Raw genomic sequence first — 23,901 nt, forward strand, 5'->3', positions numbered from 1 at the left:
CCTGGCACCTGCTCTCTCCCTCTTTCCCTCTCTCTCTCCCTCCTGCTTTGTCCCTCTCTTGCCATGTGACATACTGGGTCTGCTTTGCCTTCCACCATGATTGTAAGCTTCCTGAGGCCTCACCAGCAGCAGATGCTCGTGCCATGCTTCTCATACAGCCTGCAGAACCATAAGCCAAATAAACCACTTTCCTTTATATATAAATTGCCCAGTCTCACTCAGGTCTTCCGTTTTTTTGTTTTGTTTTGTTTTGTTTTTTTGTGACAGGGTTTCACTCTGTCACCCAGGCACAGTCTTGGAACACTGCAACATCTGACTCCCAAGCTCAAGTCATCCTCCCACCTTAGCTTCCTGGGTAGCTGGGATTACAAGCGTGTGCCACCATGCCCGGCTAATTTTTGTATTTTTTGTAGAGACAGGGTTTTGCCATGTTGCCCAGACTGGTCTTGAACTCCTGAGCTCAAGCGATCCACCCATCTCGGCCTTCAAAAGTGCTGGGTTTGCAGGCATGGGCCACCACGCCTGGCCAGACATTCCTTTAGAGCAATGCAAAGTTGACTGATACAGATGACATGCAAATTTGTGAAGTGTTCCATATTTTTTACTACATGTTCTCATTTATAAGTGGGAGCTAAATAATGTGTACACATGAACATAGAGTGTGGAATAGTAGACACTGGAGACTTAGGAGGGTGGGAGGTGGGTGAAGGATGGGAAATCAGGGGGTACAATGTGCATTATTTAGATGATGGCTACACTAAAAGCCCAGACTTCACCACTGTGTAATACATCTATGTAACAAAACTCCACCTGTATCCCTTAAATTTATATTTATATATATATTTTTTTTTCCTTTTTTTTTTTTTTTTTTTTTTTTGAGACAGAGTCTCACTCTGTTGCCCAGACTGGAGTGCAGTGGTGGGATCTCAGCTCACTGCAACCTCCGGCTCCTGGGTTCAAGCGATTCTCCTGCCTCAGCCTCCTGAGTAGCTGGGATTACAGGTGTGAGCCACCATGCCTGGCCAAATTTATATTTTTAAAAGTAACAAAAAGATTTACAAAAACCAGAGGAGCATTTTTAGGTAAATTAATCTTCATTCCCACAAGACTAGCACAAGAATGGGTTTATTTTGCATAGATTTTGATTTTTGTTGTTGTTGTTGTTGTTGTTTGAGACAGGGTCTTACTCTGTCACCAAGGCTGGAATGCAGAGGCATGATCACTGCTCACTGCAGCCTCAATCTCCTGAGCTCAAGCAATCCTCCTACCTCAGCCTTCCAAGTAGCTGGCACCACAGGCACATATCACCATGCTTGGCTAATTTTTTTTAGAGATGGGGTCTATGTTGCTCAGGCTGCTCTCAAACTCCTGACTCAAGCGGTCCACCCACCTCAGCCTCCTAAAGGTTTTGTGGGTTTTTTCTTAAATATAAAAAGATATGTTATTATTATTATTAGTGTATATACCACATTGCACTTTCTCCAATGGCAAATGAGGCAGAGGGTAATATTTCTCTTTAATTCCCTAAGAAACTCAATATCATCTGTCTTCTGGAGGATTCAGTTTCTTCTGACATCTGTGATATTGTCCACGAAGATACCAACTGTACTTAGTATAAATAACATTTTGCTAAGTTGTTCTATTAGGGGTTCTCGCTCAAGGTGTTCACTTTTTTCTTCTCTAGTTTTCAGCTCTTGACCGTGTGTTTCTTCATTATTATACACAGGATCTGGTCAAGGGATAGATTTTGTGCATTCATATGGATGTCTGTAGAAGGATAGTAACATACTATTATCCTGGCATCAGTTGTCAAAGCAAAGTCTACTTTGAAACTGTAGTCATCTGGAAAAGTAGAGTATGTAGATTTATGGCAAACATAAGGCTCCATTTTGGATTGAAAATAAATGTTTCCAGATAGTTCCCTTTGATATCACCCATCTTACTGCTGCTACTGCCATGTAGCAAGATGCTTATCAGGTAGTATGAAAAAAGATGCTTCAAAGAGAATCTGCTTTTAAAATCTGCTTCTGGGCACATCAGTTTTCATCCCTGCTTAACAGCTCCTCACCATGAGCCCATCATCTTCTCTCTTTATTTTTGTATAGATCTTAAATTATTTTTACTCAGTTGTAATCATGGACAAATTTGTTGTCTGCTTTTTTTCACCTAACATTAGTTATAAACTGTTTTCCATACTGCTCCATATACTTTGTAATTATCATTTTAATGATTTATAATTTAATTTTTTTACTTGATTTTTTTCTTTTGAAAGAGAGAGTCTCACTCTGTCACCCAGGTTGGAATGCAGTGGCATGATCACAGCTCACTGCAGCCTTGACTTCCCGGATTCAGTTGATCCTCCCACCCCAGGCTGGCGCATGCCACCAGGCCTGGCTAATTTTTTTGTATTTTTTATAGAGGGGGGGCCCAGGCTGGTCTCAAACTCCTGTGCTCAAGCAATCCTCCTGCCTCAGCCTCTCAAAGTGTTGGGATTACAGGCATGAGCCATCGCACCTAGCCAATTTATAATACTATATATCATAATTTATATTCTCCTGTTGGTGGACATGTAAGAGGAAGAGAATACTGGTTCATCATGAGCTCTGTACCAGGTGCTGCCCACTGCAGGCTATATATGGGCATCATCTTGTTTGACCCTGATGATCCTGCTATGCCCCAGGCTCTGTTCTAGTTTTGGGAACACATCAGCAAATTAAATAGACAAAATGGAACTTACATTCTAGTAGGGGTCGTGGTTGGCGGGAGATGTACAATCAAAAGTATACATAATGCTGAAGAATTACATGTGGAAGGAGTTTAAATTTTGAAAGTTTGCTATACATACTTATCCTGCATTATTATTATTATTTTATTTATTCACTTATTTTAAGATGGAGTCTCCCTCTGTTGCCCAGTGCAGTGGTGTGGAGTGCAGTGGCGTGATCTCAGCTCACTGCAACCTCTGCCTCCTGGGTTCAAGTGATTCTCCTGCTTCAGCTTCCTGAGTAGCTGGGACTACAGGCGTGCACTACCACACCCGGCTAATTTTTGTGTTTTTAGTAGAGATGGGGTTTCACCATGTTGGCCAGGCTGGTCTCGAACTGCTGACCTTGTAATCCACCCACCTCAGTCTCCCAAAGTGCTAGGATTACAGGCATGAGCCACCATGCCTGGCCATTGTCCCACATTATTATAAAGAGTTTTCAGCACATTTTTAAAAAAGGATATGCATAATAAATAAAAAAGTATGTATTATAAGATGCCAAATAATATGGAAAAACAGCAGAATAAGGAGAGTAACAAGTGCAGGAGGAGGGAGTGTTTTCATTTGAAATAGAGTAGTTGGGGTAGACCACACCGAGAACGTTTGAGCAAAGACTTGGAGGAGATGAAAGCAATCCCTGAATAACACATGAACAAATCAAATGACTTTTACAATACATTCTAACTATGCCGTTAGGAAGCAGGCATTAGAAGGGCTAAGATCCCAAGAGGGGCTGGTGAAACTTATATATATCTACATCATTGGCTAAAATATAAATCAGCCCAGTTCTTTTGTGAAGCATTATGTCAATTCACACAGCCATTTAAAATATTAATGTCTTTTGACCTGGTAATCCCACTCCTGGGAATTTGTCCTAAGGAAATTTTTGCAAAGAAGAGAAAAAGCTCTATGTGGAAAGATCACTGCAGCAGTATCCATTTGTCTTAGTCAGGTCTAACCTTAGTCAGGTTTATTTCTCACAGTTCCGAGGTTGGAGTCTGAGATTTGGGGACCAGCAGGGTCCAGTTCTGGGAGAAAGCCCTCTTCTGGGTCTCCAACTGTATTAGCCCATTCTCATGCTGCTGTAAGGACATACCGGAGACTGGGTAATTTATAAAGGAAAGAGGTTTAATTGGCTCACAGTTCGGCATGGCTGGGGAGGCCTCAGGAAACTTACATTCATGGCAGAAGGGGAAGCAAATACGTTCTTCTTCACAGGGCAGCAGGAAGGAGAAGAATGAGAGCCAGTTGAAGGGGGAAGCCCCTTCTAAAACCATCAGATCTCGTGAGAACTTACTATCACAAGAATAGCGTGGGGAAAACTGCCCCCATGATTCAATTACCTCCCACTGGGCCCTTCCCACCACATGTGGGGATTGTGGGAACTACAATTCAAGATGAGACTTGGGTTGGGACGCAGCCAAACCATATCACCAACTGTCAACTTCTCATTGTATCCTCACGTGGCAGAAGAGAACTAGCTAGGTCTCTGGCCCCTTTTTGTAAGGGCACTAATCCCATTGATGAAGGGTCCACTCTCATGACATAATTACCTCTCCAAAGTTCCACCTCCATATACCATCACATCAGGATTAGTGTTTCAACATGTATATTTTAGAGGGACACAAACACACAGTCCATTGCACCATCAAAGTGAGGAAGTGATGGATTCAGAATTGTCTTGGAGTCAGGTGTTGGGGTCTGAAGGTTTGACTCTATGATCTGCCACTTGGTATCTGTGTGGTCTTAGGTTTAGTGACTTGATCTTCCTGAGCCCATGCCTGCCGTGATGGAAGGAAGGAAATCAGTCTGGGAAAGTCCTGGGGGACCAGACTGTGAAGGGTCTTGACTGCTAAGCCAATGATTCCAGGCTCTGTGCAGTCAGCAGGAGAATCATTACAGGTATTTGATTAGAGCTGTGCATCAGGAAGATTAACTTGACGGTGGCATATAAGATGAATGGAACAGGGGGGAATGCAGAGGTGGGGAGGCCACTTAGGAGGCTTCTGCAGTAGTCTACATGAGAGGCAATGACTAATTAAATGAAACAGCCCAAATTGTATGAGCACCTCATGGGTGATGAGCCATTATAAATCTCCAGCCTCCCCATAGCATCTGTCTTAAAGTCTGCACTGAACAGAAATATTACAGAATAATGCTTTATATTTCTAACCCTTCGCAGTTCAAAAAGTGCTTTCATGAGCATTATCTCATTTGATCTAGGCTGTTTACAAATTGATATTTTGAAGGAGTTTTTCCAGATATTGAAATTGGGCCTATAGATTTATAGTTTTCAAGGTTCGCCCCTTCTCTCCTCCTCCACTCAGCTTCCTTTCGCTCAGTCTTCAGTCACTTCATGGTTCTTTATTCCTTTTCACAACCAAAAAAAAAAAAAAAGTGCACGCTGAACAACACACCAGGCTCCTTGCTAAGTCCCTCCAAAAGCAGGGAAGTCATCAGTGTGCAGGATTTGAGCACATTTGGTTTATTTAATCATTCGTTCATCTTTCTCTGATCACAGTGGAGTTTCACGTGTTCCACCATATGCTGTCCCTGAAATGCTCTGCACACACCAGTGAGGGCCCACGAGGGGTCCTAGCCTTTACCTTCCCTCCTTGTCTGCCAGGATTGAAGGAGGAAATCAGGTTGGGAAAGTCCTGTGGGACCAGATTGTGGAGGAGCTTGACTGCCAAGCCAAGGACTCCAGGCTCTATGCTGTCAGCAAGAGAAACATTATAGGTATTTGATCAGAGTTGCGCATGAGGAAGGTTAATCCAGCAGTGACTCCCTCCAGCTTCAGCCCTTCCCCAGTCTCACGGTTGCGGGGAGTGTCTTTTGCTGGATTCCCCCAAAGAGGTCCCAAGTCACACAGACACAATTCAGGAGACACAGGACTAGCGATCACCCAGGAGACCTGCAGCCTGGGTCTCCACTGTGATTGAGGCTTCCTAACTCTGGCTTTTGGGCTTCCAGAAGCACTAATGAGCAGGGCTGAGCAGTAATTAAGACTGTGCTGTGTTCCACATCACGCAGCACAGCTGCAGCTGCCGGGAGGAAGGGGAAGGAGAGAAGACAGGGAAGATGCCTTTAGCCCTCTCTTCCCACTCTGAACCCACTTGCTGTCCAGGCTCTTCAGTGCAGCAAGGGGGTTTGGTAAAGCCATGGGATGACGGAACAGCTACAGGAGATGGATGCCCAGGGCTGGGGAAATAGTGTTCAGACACCAGCCAGCTGTTGCTGCTCCATTCTGCATCCCAGGTGGGGTGCCAATGGGCCAAGCCATGGTTGTCTCAGAGGTGAGGACCCCCTGTCTTGCAACTAGCCTGGCACTACAGGCCCTGTAGCAGGAGGGGGCTGTGATCTGGCCAGGGGGAGCCAGGTGGAGGGCGAGTATGACACTTGCAGTTATGAGTCTGGGACTTTCTCTGGCTCACATCCCAGAACAGGGGCCTCTCTTGGTGAAGGCCCACTCAAGAACAAATACTCAATGAGCAACACAGAGCCAAGCGCTGGAGGTTCACAGGTCACACTACAAGCCAGTTCATTCCACAGAACACACTCTCCAGTGGAGAGGTGGAGGTCAAAACAGAGTCATGACTGCTACGATGGTGATGAGAAAAAGTTCCATGGGGCCACAGAGTCACCTAGGGTAGACTGAGGACAGCTTCACTTATATGGTGGCACTTGAGCTGAACCTTGAAGTAGAAGAGGGATTCACCAGAAAATATGGTTTTGGCAAAGGGAATAGAGAACAAAGGCAGTTGGCATGAGATAGTTGGCTGCCAGGAGACGTGGTGGGCCTGGCCCAGAGCATGAGTGGAGTGAGAAGGGAAGGAGTCTAGGGAAAGGAACCTAGAGAATCCAGAATTCTAAAGGACCACCAGAGGCTCCAGGCGGGGCAAGGGCGACTAACAGGATGACCCACCTTCCCCAACTTACACCATCTCAGGCACTGGGCAGATGCTCTGTGACTTTATCGGGATCCCTGGGGAGTGGTGCCAGCCCCAGGTACTGAGCTGGAGGTGGGGATCACAGAGGAGTCAAGGGACTCAAGGAGGGAAGGCAGCTGGAGGGAAGGGGCTTGGGCGGAACAAAAGAGGAAAGGGTTTGGCCCTGGGCTCTCATCCACTCCTGAAGCCCATGCAGGGAAACAGTGAACAGTGAATGATGCAGTGCCTGTGTCCCGAGATCCCAGCCTCGTGTGGGGCCATCGGGTCACCAGAAGCCTTCCTGTCTCCTGCCCATTGCTCTGGGGGCCACAGGTACCTGAAGGTTTCCAGAACCCAGGGAAGAGGCCGGAGGTTCAGTCATAGCTCTATAGGAGCAGAACTAGAGTGATGACCAGCTCCCAAAATATATAACCCTTATTTTGAGCTTCACAATACGTGTCAGTCAGAGAAAGAAAGGTTCAAGTCTCAAAAATGCTGGATCTTGGCTGGGCGCGGTGGCTCACGCCTGCAATCCCAGCACTTTGGGAGGCTGAGGCAGGCAGATCACTTGAGGTCAGGAGTTCAAGACCAGCCTGATCAACATGGTGAAAACCTGTCTCTACTAAAAATAGAAAAATTAGCCAGGCATGGCAGTGGGCACCTGTAATCTCAGCTACTGGGGAGGCTGAGGCAGGAGAATTGCTTGAACCTGGGAGGTGGAGGTTGCAGTGAGCCGAGATGGTGCCACTGCACTCCAGGCTAGGTGACAGAGTGAGACTCAAAGTCTCAAAAAAAAAAAAAAAAAAGCTGGAGCTTCAATAATGCTGACCACTTTCAAATATATGTAATCAGCACTCGTTTCAAATAGTCTTTTAGCAGCATGCTAACTTATGACTACAAGGTCTGCGGTCCCCTCTTCTGCCAGGTGTCCCCTTCCCCCGTCCAAGCGGCTCGAAGGCAGTCCTCCAAGGGGATTTGGGGTTGTACTCCCGTATAAAAGAAAGCCTGTGGTGCTGCTGTGTTAAGTTACCCACCTGTTGGCTGGTGAGCGCCCCCTTCATGTCTTTCCTGAACGTGGATTTTCAGTAAATAAGAAGACCACATTTCTTATTCTGAGGCTGTGGTCTTATTTTCCATAGCAGTGTGTCCCAGAAAGCTCGAGATCTCTTGCATGGCCATGATTTGAAAGTCTGGAAATGGGATCCACCGGTAAGCTGTGTTCTCCATGGAATTCACCCGAGGCTGCCCTGTACCCCTCGCCTCTCCCTCGGGGTCACAGGGCATCTGTGGGCGCCTCTTCCTGTTGCCTGTATGTCCTCCCCAATAGGAGAAAGACAGGGCATAGAGGGAAATGAGTCTCTTTCACTGGTTCAAATTAGGGGGAAGCCTGTCAGTCCAAGCCCCCCTCACATTCAGGCAACGGCCGATCCAGCTTCCTTTCCTCCGACCTGGCGGGCATGGGAAGCAACTGTGGAGGAATTTCAGAGCTGGGGGAAGCAGAGGGAGGACAGGAATGCCTTTTATTTTCTTTGAACTTTTCCATTTATAATATTTCTATTTTTAAAAGAATAATTTGGTTATTTTTCATTTAGCATATTTTCCTTAGAGCAATAAAGGCTTTTGCAATATGGAAAAGGTGACCGTTGATCTGAAGGAGTCTGGGGGAGCTCTGAGTATAGGGAACTGACCTTTCATACCCGCGCATGAGCGCTGCTGCCTGGGGGCCTGAGGTGTAGGTCGGCTCACCGCCAGCAACCTGCCTGTGACCAGCCTGTCCCTCTTCCCACGGGTTCTCTAGCTGGCTCTGCCTAAAGCCCTGTCTCTCTCGCCAACTCTCCCACTTTTCAGCTTCTCCCTTTCTTCATTCAGCCCGGCCCAGAAGCCCTGAGGGCTGGGCCAGAGAGAAGCAGTTGTTGCTGTTTTTTCCCAGCTCCCGCTCAAACCTGACACCCACAGAAAGGTCAAGCCCGCGTGGTTCTGCACATCCCTGCGTGGCCCGCCCTGGCTGTTACCATGACGACTGCTGGGCTGGAAATGTCCTTCGCCACCTCCACTCAGCACACTGGTGACTGTCCCACGCTTCATCCTCAGAAAAGCTGCTCCTGCCAGGGGTTCTGGAGTTACAGGGCCTTTGGGAATAAGACAGACCGACGGAGACCAGGAAGATGGACAGATACAGTCAGAGGCACACACACTAACAGAGTCAAAGAGACAGGCATCGTGCGACAGGAGACTGCGAAGGTGCGAGGAAGTGAGGTGGCGACACAGCTTCAGCTGCGCAAGACTGCAGGAAAAATAAAGCAAAGCAGAGCCTGAGGCAGAGACAAGAGACAAAGGGAGGCACGGGGGACGCGGGGGCCGTGGCGCCACAGCGAGAGGCCAGACAGAGGAAGAGACAACAGGCAGAGACCAGGGCAGTCAGCTCTCCCATCCCAGGGAATTTCCTTGCCCAGTAGATCTCTCTTGGCCTCATCCTCTCTGAGATGTCAGGCAGGGTCTGTCTGAGTTGATTTGCTGTCCAGGCTGTTCCTCTGGCTGGACAACATTTGCCACCTTAAGAGGGACCCTCCCCTAATAACAGTGATTGTTATTTTGTTGCCCTCCCCCCCACACACACACACACCCTGCTCCTTGCCCATGATTCCATGTCACCCCAAACTCATCATAAATACCTTCTCAGCTTCACTTCGCCCAGGCGTTGGAACATTGAGCAGGGTTGATTTTCAAATTGTGGCAAAATCTAGGAAATAAGCGTGAACCTCAGAGATGATGAAGCCCCTGGAGGTAATGAATGGGCAAGAGGAGGGAAAAGACAGACTGAACAGTGAGTACCAGACAAGAGTGTGGGGACAAGAGGGTGGGAGAAGGGATCAGGGAAGAGAGAGGTGGGCTCAGAGCTCTGACCAGAGCAAGCCAGAGGAGCGGTAACGGGAGGGCTGGGCCAACTTGATTAGCCTTCAGGGCCTGGCAGGGAACCCTGCCTCCAACATCAGTGCCATGATTTCCCATCTTTGAAGTGTCTCCCAGGCTTTGAGGGAGGCTTCTCAAGGTCTTTGAATTCTTGGTCGTTCTTAGCATTTTCTTTTTTCTTTTTCTTTTTCTTTTTTTTGAGGTGGAGTCTCACTCTGTTGCCCACACTGGAGTGCAATGGTGTGATCTTGGCTCACTGCAACCTCCGCCTCCTGGGTTCAAGTCATTCTCCTCCCTCAGCTTCCTGAGTCGCTGGGATTACTGGCGCCTGCCACCATGCCTGGCTAATTGTTTATGTATTTTTAGTGGAGATGGGGTTTCACCATGCTGACCAGGCTGGTCTCGAACTCCTAACCTCAGGTGATCCACCCGCCTCGGCCTCCCAAAGTGCTGGGATTACAGGTGTGAGCCACCGCGCTCAGCCTGAGGTGTCATCTTTATGTCTCCTCAGAGTGATCCCAGGGCGACAGCCCTAACTACCCACAGTGGACCTACTCAACACAGGGAGCTGTCTCATTCTCCTCACTCCCTCACTCTTGCTCACCCCCTAAAATCAGCCACCTACGTACAGGTCCTTGTCTCATGATACACGTTCAGAGAACATAAAACAGCACAAGAGTGATCTTCTTTTTGTCATCTTCCAGCCCGAGTCTGTCCCTCAGGGTTGGGCTAAGATAAGAACTGTGGGAGGGCTCTGCCTCTGAACACTGATTGGCAGGTGATCAGGTGTTTGTCATTATTATCTAGGAAGGAGAAAGAAGAACTCACCAGCTCTCCCTCCCAAATGCTTGGGAGACCAGAGCTGACTTACCAGCAGCAGGCCCCCATAGGTCCCCAGTGGCCAACCACAGATTTTCCTAACTGGAAAGGACCTTGGGGTGACCTGATCCAACTTTCTACACAATGCAGGAATCCCCTTTACAACCTCTCTGACATCCACTTACACACCTCCAGTGACAGAGAATTACTATCTTCTACAAGGCCACCCTGTTGTTGAACAGCTATTAGAAAGTTCTTAACACTGAATGGTAATTGGTCTTCCTGAAACTCCCTGCCATTGGTCCTAGTTTGTCCTTTGTACTTCAGTGTCTCAGCTTTCTACCCAATACTCCTCCAAATATTTTAAAGCCAACCGGGTCTCTCTTAAATCTCTTTTCTATGGAAAACAATCTTATTGTCTTGTCCTGTCTTCAAATGACTCGATCTTCTGAGCCTGCTCACCCTGGACCCCTCCTCTAGGGAGCATTGCAGTTTGTCGATGTTCCTCTGTAGGAAAAGACCCTGTTAGCGTGGCAAGAGTGGCAACATCTTGAAGCAAAACTGCCAGATGACTAATGTTTGACTTCTGCATACATCAGCCTCCCAGGCTCAAGCTATCCTCCTCAAGGCATTCCTGTGGCAAGGTCAAGAAACAATGCCTGGGCCGGGCATGGTGGCTCACGCCTGTAATCCCAGCACTTTGGGAGGCCAAGGCGGGTGGATCACCTGAGGTCAGGAGTTCGAGACCAGCCTGACCAATGTGGTGAAACCCCGTCTCTACTAAAAATACAAAAAGTAGCCAGGCATGGTGACAGGCACCTGTAATCCCAGCTACTTGGGAGGCTGAGGCAGGAGAATCGCTTGAACCCAGGAGGCGGAGGTTGCAGTGAGCCAAGATCGTGTACTGCACCCCAGCCTGGGCGACAAGAGAGAAACTCCATCTTAAAAATAAATAAATAAAAGAAACAATGTCTGTAACACAGATAACTCCTCATAAAGAAATGACGCCGGGCCAGGTGAGGTGGCTCATGCCTGTAATCCCAACACTTTGGGAGGCCAAGGTAGGAGGATTGCTTGAGCCCAGGAGTATGAGACCAGCCTGGGCAACATAATGAGATTTCTTTTCTTTTTTTTTTGAGACGGAGTCTCGCTCTGTCGCCCGGGCTGGAGTGCAGTGGCCGGATCTCAGCTCACTGCAAGCTCCGCCTCCCAGGTTTACGCCATTCTCCTGCCTCAGCCTCCTGAGTAGCTGGGACTACAGGCGCCCGCCACCTCGCCCGGCTAGTTTTTTGTATTTTTTAGTACAGACGGGGTTTCACCATGTTAGCCAGGATGGTCTCGATCTCCTGACCTCGTGATCCGCCCGTCTCGGCCTTCCAAAGTGCTGGAATTACAGGCTTGAGCCACCACGCCCGGCTCTTTTCTTAGAAAAAATAAAATAAAATAAAATATTAGCCAGGCGTGTAGTCCCAGCAAACTCAGGAGGCTGAGGAGGGAGGATAGCTTGAGCCTGGGAGGTTGAGGCTGCAGTAAGCTGTGATAATGCCATTATACTCTAGCCTGGGTGACAGAGTCAGACTCTGTCTAAAAAAAAAAAGAAAATGGAAAAGAACGAGAAAAAAGGAAAGAATGCCTATAGCATAAATAACCCCTCATAAAGATGCTTATCTGACCTCCCCAGTGGTCATGAAACTTACAATAAAGTCTGAAGTGTGACCAGCTGCACATGTTTTCCCCTAAAAGCTTGCTATGTAAAGGATACTTTCTAGAGGGTGGGCATGGAAATCCACCACCTCATGACCACCCAAGGTATGGCTTCTGTGCATAAGTTGCTATTAAGTATTTCTTTCTGAGAAACTAGATTCTGTTAGCCTCTCTTTTTTTTTTTTTTTTTTTTTTTTTTTGAGACGGAGCCTCAGTCTGTCGCCCAGGCTGCAGTACAGTGGCATGATCTCGGCTCACTGCAACCTCTGCCTCCCGGGTTCAAGAGATGCTTCTGCCTCAGCCTCCTAAGTATCTGGGATTACAGATGCACACCACCATACCCAGCTAATTTTTGTATTTTTAGTAGAAACGGAGTTTCACCATATTGGCCAGGCTGGTCTCGAACTCCTGACCTTGTGATCCACCCGCCTCAGCTTCCCAAAGTGCTGGGATTACAGGTATGAACCACCACGCCCGGCCTTGTCAGCCTCTTTCTTTGGCCCCTCAGCTCTCTTGGCCTTTAGGGGTAGGTTTGCATAGACCTGCTCACTGCAGAACATCCTCTTACAATGTAGTGCCCAGATGATGCTTTCAGAGAGGCATGACCAGTGCAGAATATATTTTTACACTACTGTGTCCCAAGTACATTTCCACTATTGATTCCTAGAATTATAACTTTTTTTTAGCAACACATAACACTGCTGACGCCATTGAACTGTTAAGACACTGAACTCCTGTTTGGGGTTTTCCATACCACTTTCCCCTTTCTTCAGCCAACAGCAATCCTCTTTCACTTCCCATTCTTATATGGTTCTGGTGGGACTGTTAACCACAGTATCCTGTATACCTACTCATAGATCTTGCCCTTGTCATAGTCACTGCTCCAATGATGAGCATGTGACCCAGGTCAAGCCAATCTGAGTCCTTCCCCTGGAATTTATTTATTTATTTGAGACAGGATCTTGCTCTGTCACCCAGGATAGAGTGCAGTAAGGCAATCATAGCTCACTGCAGCCTCAACCTCCTGGGCTCAAGCAGTCCTCCCACCTCAGCATCCCGAGTAGCTGGACTGCAGTCATGCAGTACCATGCCAGGCTAATTTTTAATTTTTTTTGTAGAGACGGGGTCTCTGTGTGTTGCCCAGGCTGGTCTCAAACTCCTAGGCTCAAGTGATCCTCCCACCTTGGCCTCCCAAAGTGCTGGGATTATTAAGCCTAAACCACTGTGCCGAGCCCCCTGGGATCTATTATATGGGGTTGGAAAGTGTTATCTTTCCTCTAGAGTTCCTAAACTGGAATGATGTCAGCCCAGAGCTCCCTGTGCTATACGAACACACACAGATAGTCAACAGTGGGAGGAAGAGAGGCTAAAGATACTGCTGGAGTCCTGGGGTCCAGCTAACTGAAGCCAGCTCTGTATATCTTAGGCTAGAATTGAGTCTGGCTTGGATTTCTTTTTTTTTTTTTTTTTTTTTTTTTGCAATAGCCTTGGAAAACTTTCCAGAGTCTGGCTTCTTGGCTTCTGTCACTAGAAATTTGTCCCATCACTCCAGTCTATAGAAAAATTTTAGAATTGTTATTCTGTTATTTAATCAATTACCTACTCTTCTCACTTTTGATAAGGTTACCTTCTATTCACTCAACCAAATCATTGATAAAAATGTTGAGTTGAACAGAGGAAAAAGAAACCAACAACATGTCAGCTTATCAATAAAAGAGTTTACCTTTGGGACGACTGTTTCAACAACTGTGAGTCTCCTCTACCATACTCTTACCCAACGTACACTCCGCATCCTGTCTGCCTTGATCAGGCACCATGCTGAAGACCACACTGCACCTTGGCATTCTGCTGAGCCAATAGTTGATGGTCTCATCCCCAAAGGATATAAGATTAAAGAACCAAAACTGGTCCTGGAGATACCTATTCTTTAAAATGCCCGTAAACTCTCAGTAACCCATCTCCTTTCTTGTGTGCACATACACACACACACACACACACACACACACACACACACACACAGAGTCCCTCTTATCACCCACCTCCACCTTTGCTTCCTCCCTACTTATCTCACCTGCTAAAGAAGTAATTTTTAAAAGTGGATTAGGTAAACATGAAGGGAGGAGAGAGTCTGTTTGGGAAAAGAAAACCTTTAGAGCAATGTGTGACACAACACTTGGGACAGAGGAGGTGGAGAGAATGGGGGGAGATGAACATCTCTGCCACACATGGACTAATGGGAACAGTACATTGAGGGCTCAGGAAAGGCTGAGGCTGGAGGCCAGGAATCCAGGAGCAGAGGCCCACTACTGCTCCACTGTGGCCTGTAGGAGGTGGTGTGGGGTACCGGCAGAGAGCACAGGCGCCGGAGAGCTAGGCTTGGCTCTCCATCCTGGCACCACCACCAGCTAACCACCCACTGCTAACTGCTGAGAGCCTGCAGCTCCCAAGACAGACACTCAGGTGCCACACTTCCCTCCACTCAGTGACCAAGCCCCAGAGGTTCTCCTTACAAATGCTCCCATATCCACTTCTCTCTAGTCTTGCTGCCATACCTCATTCATGTAACTATCATCTCTTCGAAGATTTATTCTGCTCCATTCTCTCTCTCTTTACCTTCTGAGACTGGAATCACACGTATATTAGACTGTTATTGTCCCTCAGCTCTTAAAGGTTTTGCTTTGTTTTGCTTTCCCCCTATCCCAGTTTCTTTTCCCTCATCCCAGTTTCTCTTTGTCTTTTAGGGTTCAGATAATTTTTATTGACCAGTTCAAGTTCACTGGTTCTTCACCTATGCCTACCTACTGAAAAGCCTGTGGAAGCAATTCATCTCTAATATCATGTTTTTTATTTCTAGCATTTCCATTTGACTTTTCCTTTTTCTTTCTTTTTTTTTTTTCCTGAGATAGTGTCTCACCCTGTCACCCAGGCTGGAGGGCAGTGGCATGATCTTGGCTCACTGCAACCTCTGCCTCCTGGGTTCAAGTGATTCTCTTGCCTCAGCCTCCCAAGTAACTGGGACTACAGGCACGAGCCACTATGCCTGGCTAATTTCTGTATTTTTTGGTGAGATGGGGTCTCATGTTGCCCAGGCTGGTCTCAAACTCATGTGCTCATGTGTTCCTCCTGCCTTGGCCTCCCCAAGTGCCGGTATTACAGGCATGAGCCACCACGCCCAGCCCCATTTCACTTTCTCTTAGTTTCCATGTCTCTGCCAAAATTCCCTGTCTGTTCATGCAAGTTGCCCACCTTTCCCCACTAGACCCCATAGTAATTGTAATTATTTTAAGTCCCTCTGCGATAGTTCCAACATCTGCGTCATCAGTGAGTCTGGTTGTGTTGATTCATCTTCTGATAATGGATTGGGTGGTTTTCTTCTTGCCGTTTTGTGTGTTTTGCTATTTTATATTTTATTTTATTATTATTATTTTATTTTGAGACGGAGTCTTGCTCTGTTGCCCAGGCTGGAGTGCAGTGGGGCCATCTCAACTCACCGCAACCTCACCCTCCCATGTTCAAGTGCTTCTCCTGCCTCAGCCTCTGAAGTAGCTGGGACTACAGGCACAAGCCACCAATGCCTGGCTAATTTTTGTATTTTTAGTAGAGATGGGGTTTCACCATGTTGACCAGGCTGGTCTCAAACTCCTAACCTCAAGTCATCCACCTGTCTCGGCCTCCCAAAGTGCTAGGATTACAGGTGTGAGCCATAGTGCCCAACCTGTGTTTTGCAGTTTTTTAACTGAATGCCCATGGTGTATGGAACCGCAGAGACTGAGCTAAATAGTATCTGTGTCTGGGAGTGAGGCTGCCTCGTCTGTCAGCCCCACTGACAGAAGGTTGAGTCTGGCGGGTTGGTCTGGGGAGTTGAGTCAGTCTTGTTAGGAATTGGACAGGGTTTGGGTTTGGTTGTGCTCTCATTACCTTCAGTGCACCCCAATTCCTCTAGTGGTGGGCTGCTTAGAGTGGGGACTGGGGTGTCAGGGCTTCCTCAGTGCTGCTGTCCCACACTCAGCTTTTCAGCCGGTAAGAGACATCTGTTGCTTGTGATCTGGTGCCAGGCTCAGGCAGGGCAGGGCAGGGTTGATTCTGTTACCCTGGCCCAGCTTCAGTCTTAAATAGGTCCTAGGTACGTGAGCTTCAGCAGTGGGACTTTCTCAGTGTTTCTGTCCCTCTTCCCTATGGCAGCCAAACTCTGCCTTATATGTGGTTCATCTAGGATTAGCCAAAGTTCTTGCCCTCCCCACAACAGACTGGACCTTCACTTGACTCTTCAGCCCAGGACAGTTTCCTGCTTCTGCTCCTGGGTAGGGGTTTCTGCTTCTAGTCCCAGGAGCAATGGGTCTTTGCCTGTTCAAGAAGGGCAAGAAGGTTTTGACACCTCACCAAAAGCAGATAAGTTTTGCTTTTATTCCTCCCACTGAAGCAAATGTTTGTTACCCTCCGCCGAGGCTTAAGGCTTTTGCTTAAAGGGGAGGACTGTGGAAGTTGAGGCTTTTTGCCTTCCACCAGCCTTGATCAACCTCTGCACGCATGAATCACCAAGGAAGAACAGTCCCTCCATTTCCTGCCCTGCTCCCACTTTTCCCCATGAACCCCAGGGGAGACCTATAGAAAAAAGGTTGCCTTTGCATGCACTCCCGTGTCTAGAATCCTATTCAGCTATTCTATACTGACAAGTTAGACCACATGTGGACTTCACAAATTTGTTAACATTTTTATTGGTTTTTTTCTTACCCACTTGTAAGACAGCCACATCTTTGTCAAAGTTGAAACAGTTGATATGTCACTATCTCTCCTTCTATTTCCTCTCACTCCTATTCATTTCTATGGACTCAGCTCCCTTAACACTATCTCTCTTTTATTTGGTTGCCTTGTGACCTTGGCTTTCTGACGGGCTCAAGAAAAGTGATGATTTTATACCTGCTTTTTCACATTGTTAGGACGGAAGGGGCATTTTCTTGCAGTATTCTACATCCTAAATGGAAAAAGTTCTCAAGTACTATCATCTCTATCTTAGACAACTGCAACTACCTCACAGCTGGTCTCTTGCATCAAATTTTGCCCCTCTCCCTACTGTAGCCAGCCTAAGTATTAAATTCTGCAACCATCGCAGACTAGAGGGGACTGCAAAATAAAATACTTTAAAATTAGCTACTTAAAACCTGAAACTTAGCTTATGGTGCATTGGTTATCTATTGCTGAGTAACAAATCCACCTAAAACTTAGTGGTTTAAAACATGACATTTATTTTGCTCATGAATCTGCAGGGCTTTGCAGGGACAGTGTGTCTCTGTACCACCTGGTGTCACTTGGGACAGCTTAAAAGCTGGGGGATGAAATCATTTGAATTACTTACTTATATGTCTGATGCCTGGGGTGCGAAGACTCAAACAGCTCGGACTCCCTGGGCTTCTCTATCTCTGGGGCCGACTTCTTACATGCCGGCTCAGAACTACCAAGGAGCATGCTGAGAGAGAGAGAGAGACCCCAGGTGGAGTGCTTTTGTGACCTTGCCTCAGAAGTCCCGTTATTTGTGCTGTATTCTATTAGCAAGGCAGTTGCATAGGTCTGCCCAGGTTCAAAGGGAGGGAATATTGACCGAAGATCTCAGTGGAGGAGTGTCCATATCATACTGGAACATGAATGAGTGGGATGGGATACACTGATTTGGCCATCTTTGGAAAATACAGTCTGCCATACATGATTCTACGTGTTCTGTAATAGTGAAAAAATAACAATACAAATTGAAGTAGAAAATAAAAACAAAGAAAAACCATTTCGCATAGACATGTATCGCTGCCAAGTGTGAATAACTTGTCCACCCACAATCACTTTAATTATGGCATACCCATGGCAGCCATAACCTTCTAGATGTAAATCTTATTTTGTCACTGCCCCTCTTAAAATCAGCCCTTCCTGTTCTCCCACAATAAACTCCAAACTCCTTAACATGGTTTATAAAACCCTTCACACCTGGCCTTGTTTAGTAATTTCCACCCTTACCTCTTGTCTGGCCCTCCTTTGTTCTTTGTGCTCCAGCTACACTGAACTACCTTCCATCTTCCAAGTTCCCTTTTGCCTTTAGGCCTTTGTACATGCTGTTTTCGTCTTCTGGGACTGTTCTTGGTCCCCATGCTCTTACTCTTCTATTTCCTCTCACTCCTATTTATTTCTATGGACTCAGCTCCCCTAACATGGCCTCTCTTCTACCCCACCCCAACTGGTCTAGGGCTCTCATATCTCCTTCCCACGTGCTCTCAAAGCACCTTGTGCTTACACCTTCCACAGAATTAATGAGGTAGGCTCTATTCCCCCCTCCATCATTCTATGTGGGAAGATGCCGTTCTGCTTTATTTAACACCATGCACAGTGCCTGGAACATGGCAGGGGCTCAACAAATATTGGTTAGATGAATGAATCTCTGCCTTAAATAACCTATTTCTGGGTTCAAGTAAACAGTCCTCACACCCACCTAACATCCCAATGGCAGTATCCTATCTTGAGTCTTATAACTAAAATAGGGCCAAAGCTGGTTGGGATAATTTAGAATTTTCAAGACAACCTTGCCTGCTTCATGTGGCTGGGGCTATTCTCAGCCTTGGAGGACTCCTTCCAAAACAGGGCCAGGGAGGGGCTCCAGGGCTTCCGTCTTCCAGCAATGGTTCTGGTGGGCAGGTCTGCCTGGAAGGGTGCACCTCGGCCACAGCTGGCGGGTTGTTTGTTTACTTGCTTTGCCTACAGCCAGGGCCTATTTCTGCATCAGGTATTGGATGCATGCCTGTGTCACTCTAGTCAGGATCTCGCCAGGCACTGAATGATGAGCACGTGTGCTGGGAGAGAACAGCGGCAGTCCCTTAGGTTATCTGCCTGGCTGCAGCCCAGCCTTCTCTGGATGTACCAAGTCATTACGGCTTGGCTCCTGTTGGTGATTACCCTCCCCTGGCTCTAAGGCTTAGCACTAAATATTGCTCCATTTGCTCTAACTTGCTGCCTATTTCACTAAGGAGGAAGAAGGAAGAAAGTTGGGGGTGATAAGTAAGACTCTTTACCAACTTATAAATCTTACTGGGTTGAGGAAGCCCTAACTAGAGTTCCCTGGAGTTTTCAGGGTCAAAGGAAACAGATCAGCATTTTGGGCCAATACTATTTTTTCCTGTGGTTAGTCCCATTACTAAAAAGGAACTGGAACATGAAGAGGTCACGTGACTTATTTATGACCATTCAGTAAGCCACAAGACAGATAAAAGACAGCACTCAAAAGACTCTCAGTTTCCAATGTAGTGCCACTTCACTAGCCTAAGATAAATCTATATTAACAAGTTAGCTTTGGGAGCTAGTGTCAAATTTGGTTTTGGTAAATGGAACATGGCAGGGGCTCAACAAATATTGGTTAGATAAATGAATCTCTGCCTTAAATAACCTATTTCTGGGTTCAAGTAAACAGCCCTCGCACAGACCTAACATCCCAAAGGCAGTATCCTGTCTTGAGTCTTATAACTGAAGTAGGGCCAAAGCTGGTTGGGCTCTTTTTTTTAGTCTTTTTTTGGAGCCATTGTTTAAGCTGTCACCTCTAAATCAATTAAGAAACTATAGCTACAACTCACTGGGTTCCCTTCGGTGGAGTCAAGCAGAGCTCGTCTCACACCGCACCCAGGTTTACACATGGGCTAGAAACCATTCAACTTACAACTCCGTTTCAGTTCCTCTAAAGCAATTCTCCACCCTCTCATATTCCGATTTCTGTTTCTGAGGTAGGAAATGGGAAGTAGGGAAAAGGCAAAGCTAGAACCTTGCCTGAATGACAGAAACACCATTTTCGGGTATAGAAATATTCTCTCACCATCCCATGATCTGCACTTTGGGAGAGTGTTTTGAGACCTCATTGTTTTTTTTCTTAAGTTGTTGTTTCTGAGGAAGAATAATTTTTGTTTGTTTATCATCCAAGGAGAAGAAAAATTTTAGTTTCTCTTTCTTTAAAAAATCCATCCTGAAAGCCATCACTCCTGGAGTGGAGTGAGGCCTGGCATCTGAACTCCAGGTGGAGATGGCAGCCTGCAAGCCTGGACCAGAGCTGGATGACCGTCAGTACTCTGGCTTCCTCAACGTGCCCAGGGGCCACAGAGAGCCACTCTCTGTGTCACACGTATCCTGCCAATAGAATGCTGTAAGAATAAAGCTACTAAATCTACTAATAAAGGTGTTAACCCAGCCAAGACAACATGGCAAAATCCCATCTCTACAAAAAATATAAAAAATTAGCCGAGCATGGTGGTGTGCACCTGTAGTCCCAGATACTCGGGAGCCTCAGGCAGGATCACCTGAGCCCAGGAGGTCAAGACTGCAGTGAACTGAGACCATGCCACTGCCCTCCAGCCCTGGTGATAGAATGAGACCCTGTCTCAAAAAAAAAGAAAAAGTTTAACCATTAGTCAATGGAAAGAGAGGAAACGGCCAGGCACGGTGGCTTGCACCTGTAATCCCAGCACTTTGGGAGGCCAAGGTGGAAGGATAGCTTGAGCCCAGATGTTCGAGACTAACCTAGGCAAAATAATGTGACCCTGTCTCTATAAAAAAATTTTTTTTAATTAGCCAGGCATAGTGGCACATGCCTATAGTCCCAGCTACTCAGGAGAAGCTAAGCCAGAAGGATGGATTGAGCCTGGGAGGTTGAGGCTGTAGTGAGCCATGACCATCACTATATTCCAGCTTGGGTGACAGACTGAGGAGACCTTGTCCCAGAAAAACAAAAAAAATAAGGAAAAAAGAGGAAAGTATATTTGAATATTACAATAAAAATATTCGTATCACTAAGCAAGTATATGGAACAACCTAATTGGTTCCTGTCTTTTCGGGCAAGGCAAATACTTGATTTAGAAATGAGCAAACAGTAGCTGGGTGTGGTGGCTTGCACCTGTAATTCCAACTACTCAGGAGGCTGAGGTGGGACGATCACCTGAGCTCAGGAGTTTGAGGTTACAGTGAACTATATGATTGTACCACTGCACTGCAGCCTGGGCAACAAAGTGAGACCCTGCCTCAGAAAAAAAAAAAAAAAAAAAGCAAATGTTCTCAGAAGATTGATTGATTGATTCTATTTTTTCTTTTCTTTTTTTTTTTTTTTTTTTTGAGACGGAGTCTCACTCTGTCGCCCAGGCTGGAGTGCAGTGGCCAGATCTCTGCTCACTGCAAGCTCCGCCTCCCGGGTTCACGCCATTCTCCTGCCTCAGCCTCCCGAGTAGCTGGGACTACAGGCGTCCGCCACATCGCCCGGCTAGTTTTTTGTATTTTTTAGTAGAGACGGGGTTTCACCGTGTTAGCCAGGATGGTCTCGATCTCCTGACCTCGTGATCCACCCGTCTCGGCCTCCCAAAGTGCTGGGATTACAGGCTTGAGCCACCGCGCCCGGCCCTATTTTTTCTTTTGGCTCCTCTCTGGATCTGAAGATTTTTACAGCCACCCTACTGATCATTAGGGATTTGTAAACTATTACCCAGGAAGAAGGCCCATGGAGCAAAGGCCTCAGAACACCAAAGTCTGGACTGTCTGAGGGCACATGCTAATAACAGGAGTGTGGCAAAGGTGGCCAGCTCCCGTGGCTTGGCATGCATTAGTCTTTACCTCCTGCTGCCTGGAACATCCCTCCGGGAGGAATCGAGTCAACAGCACCACAGACACTGCTATTCCGTTGAGAAAAGTTTTACATGGACAACATATACTGATCATGAACACGATAAACAGGGAGGGAACCTCGGGCTCAGCCAGGAAAGCTGCCACAAGGAAGACGTTTGGAACTATCCAGGAGTAGTATCAAACACTAACACCATATTTACAAGTCTAATTTGGAACCTGGCCCTTTTTAAGTGCAGGAGGAAGTTGGAGGAGAAGCCATGCATGAAATAAAAAATATATATACACAGACATAAACACCCACATTTTCACACTTCTTTTCTCCACAAGGAACAAATGAGAGAAAGAAGGCCAGCCTCTCTCTCTGGAGTCCGTACACTTACTACAGATTTGTTAGAGAAGCCCCAGATGGGGCTTGGATTCAAGGAGCAGACTTCACTCTTACTGGCCCCACTCACCCGTGACAGTTCACCAAGGGAATGCTTGGGACACAAGCATCGATGTCCAGAAGAGGCAAGAAAATATATGGCTCACTTAACTTACACATTACACATGAGGGGCCTCAGTTTCTGCAAGTACTTTCACATTCGATCCTTAGCAGACTTCTAATCTGCAGTGACAGAGCTCAGTCAAGCTGAGACACAGAGGAAAGCAGCATTTTGATCCAGCGTGCACTGGGTCAGTCACTTCACCCAAGACAGTTGCACATGCCAGCCCCAAGTAAGTCCCTGGGGGCTTGCAGCTGTTTTCTTTGTGGAGTGAAATTTGGGTTTTTCCCTCAGTGGATTTCTCCCTGCTGCTGCCGCTGAGCTCCACGCTGCTCCCTCTGGACCCGAGACAGCTGCTCCACGTGTGTGTGTGTGTGTGTAATTTACTGTTCTGCTGCTGCTGGTTTGTCCCCAGCTGCTGGCTCGTCCTTGGCCACTGGCTTCTCAACCTGTGACTCTGGAGGAATCAGATACTGGACCTCCTCTGTGCTGACGGCTACTTTATCCGGCTGGAGCCACCTCTTGAAATGTTCCAAGGTGCTGTGAAAGGGCAGAAGAAAGGGGTGGCTGTGTCAGACCTCACTGATTAATTACTTAATGATTATCTCAGTTACTCAAACACTACCTTCCCGCCCACCAGCAATTTCTTCCTACAATTGTTTTTCACTGCTAACCTGGGGAGTACAAGGATACGCCTATGGCAGCTGTGCATCCTGGCAGCTCTGCGCATAATTTACCCCATAGTGGGCACTTTGGCTACAGGCAGCAGTAGGCCCCCTTCGAATGCAGAGCCTCTGAAGGCTTGATGAGAACTGCTGAAGAGTATATGCCTCAGTCCTAAAGACCTAAAGATAGGTCTTTTTTCACTCAAAACAGGAGAAGAAAGAAATTGTCAAGGGGAAGAAACACTCAAATAAATACCAAATTATTACTGAGGCAAAAATCTGAGTATCTTTTACCTCTTATAGCTGAGGCAGTCTGGGACTCAATTATAGCACTTACTTGCACTCAGTGATTTTTTTTGTTGTTTTTTCTTTTTGTGGGTTTTTTTGTTTGTTTATTTCATCCTATAGCAAGTCCCTAAGATGAAAACATCTGAGCAGCAAATATTCCCCACAAGAGACTGACCACTATGCCAGAGGGCTCTCTTTTTGTCTGGATCTACAGGGAGAGTAGAGATGTAATTGTCAAGCTCAAGGTCCCCTACTGACCTTCCTTACAGGACCCTATACCCTAAAGCTATTTGACATTCACAGCACAATATAAATGACTAGAAATAATGTAAACCTTATGCAATGCTCCTCAATAGCACAAAGTCTCAACCCAAGAAAGAATACCATAACAGCAGATTTTAGGCCTCTCTTGGTGTATGGGGGAATTATGTTTTGGACAGCTGGATTTCTCAGCCCATTACTCCCTTGCCAAAAGCATACCACAAGGAGGATCACCTACCTGGCCCCCACATACGTGAAGACCTATACAACCCCATTATAAAATGGCCTCTGTTTAAAAGATAAACTTTGAAGAACTAGTGTTTCTTGGTGTTTTTTCTGGACAATGATAGAAACATTCCCACAGATGTAGGCTCTGGGGAAAAATCTAAATGTCAGAGGGCAATGAGAGCAGCTGATTGACTCTAGTGCTCACAGCTCAGGGGAATCAG

At 46.7% G+C, this 23,901-nt stretch overlaps 1 protein-coding gene and 1 pseudogene across 7 annotated transcripts in view; both read right to left on the reverse strand.

The window, feature by feature from the left end:
• Window positions 1-583: 583 nt before the first annotated feature.
• Window positions 584-23,901, reverse strand: part of CCDC32 (coiled-coil domain containing 32) — a 34,058-nt gene continuing 10,740 nt past the window's right edge. For 4 of the 7 annotated variants that reach the window (XM_008017019.3, XM_008017017.3, XM_008017016.3 and 1 more), the window contains exon 4: window positions 17,349-22,778. In XM_008017019.3, coding sequence (XP_008015210.1) covers window positions 22,622-22,778 — 157 coding nt within the window. In that variant the 3' untranslated portion in view covers window positions 17,349-22,621. Of the gene's footprint in view, window positions 1,843-17,348; window positions 22,779-23,901 lie in introns of those variants that run through there. The other 3 variants (XM_038009835.2, XM_038009834.2, XM_038009836.2) reach the window with 1 other exon arrangement.
• On the reverse strand, window positions 1,540-1,958 carry LOC103245828 (large ribosomal subunit protein mL42 pseudogene; annotated as a pseudogene).

Source organism: Chlorocebus sabaeus, chromosome 26 (assembly GCF_047675955.1).
Source record: "Chlorocebus sabaeus isolate Y175 chromosome 26, mChlSab1.0.hap1, whole genome shotgun sequence".
Taxonomy (NCBI): Eukaryota; Metazoa; Chordata; class Mammalia; order Primates; family Cercopithecidae; genus Chlorocebus; species Chlorocebus sabaeus.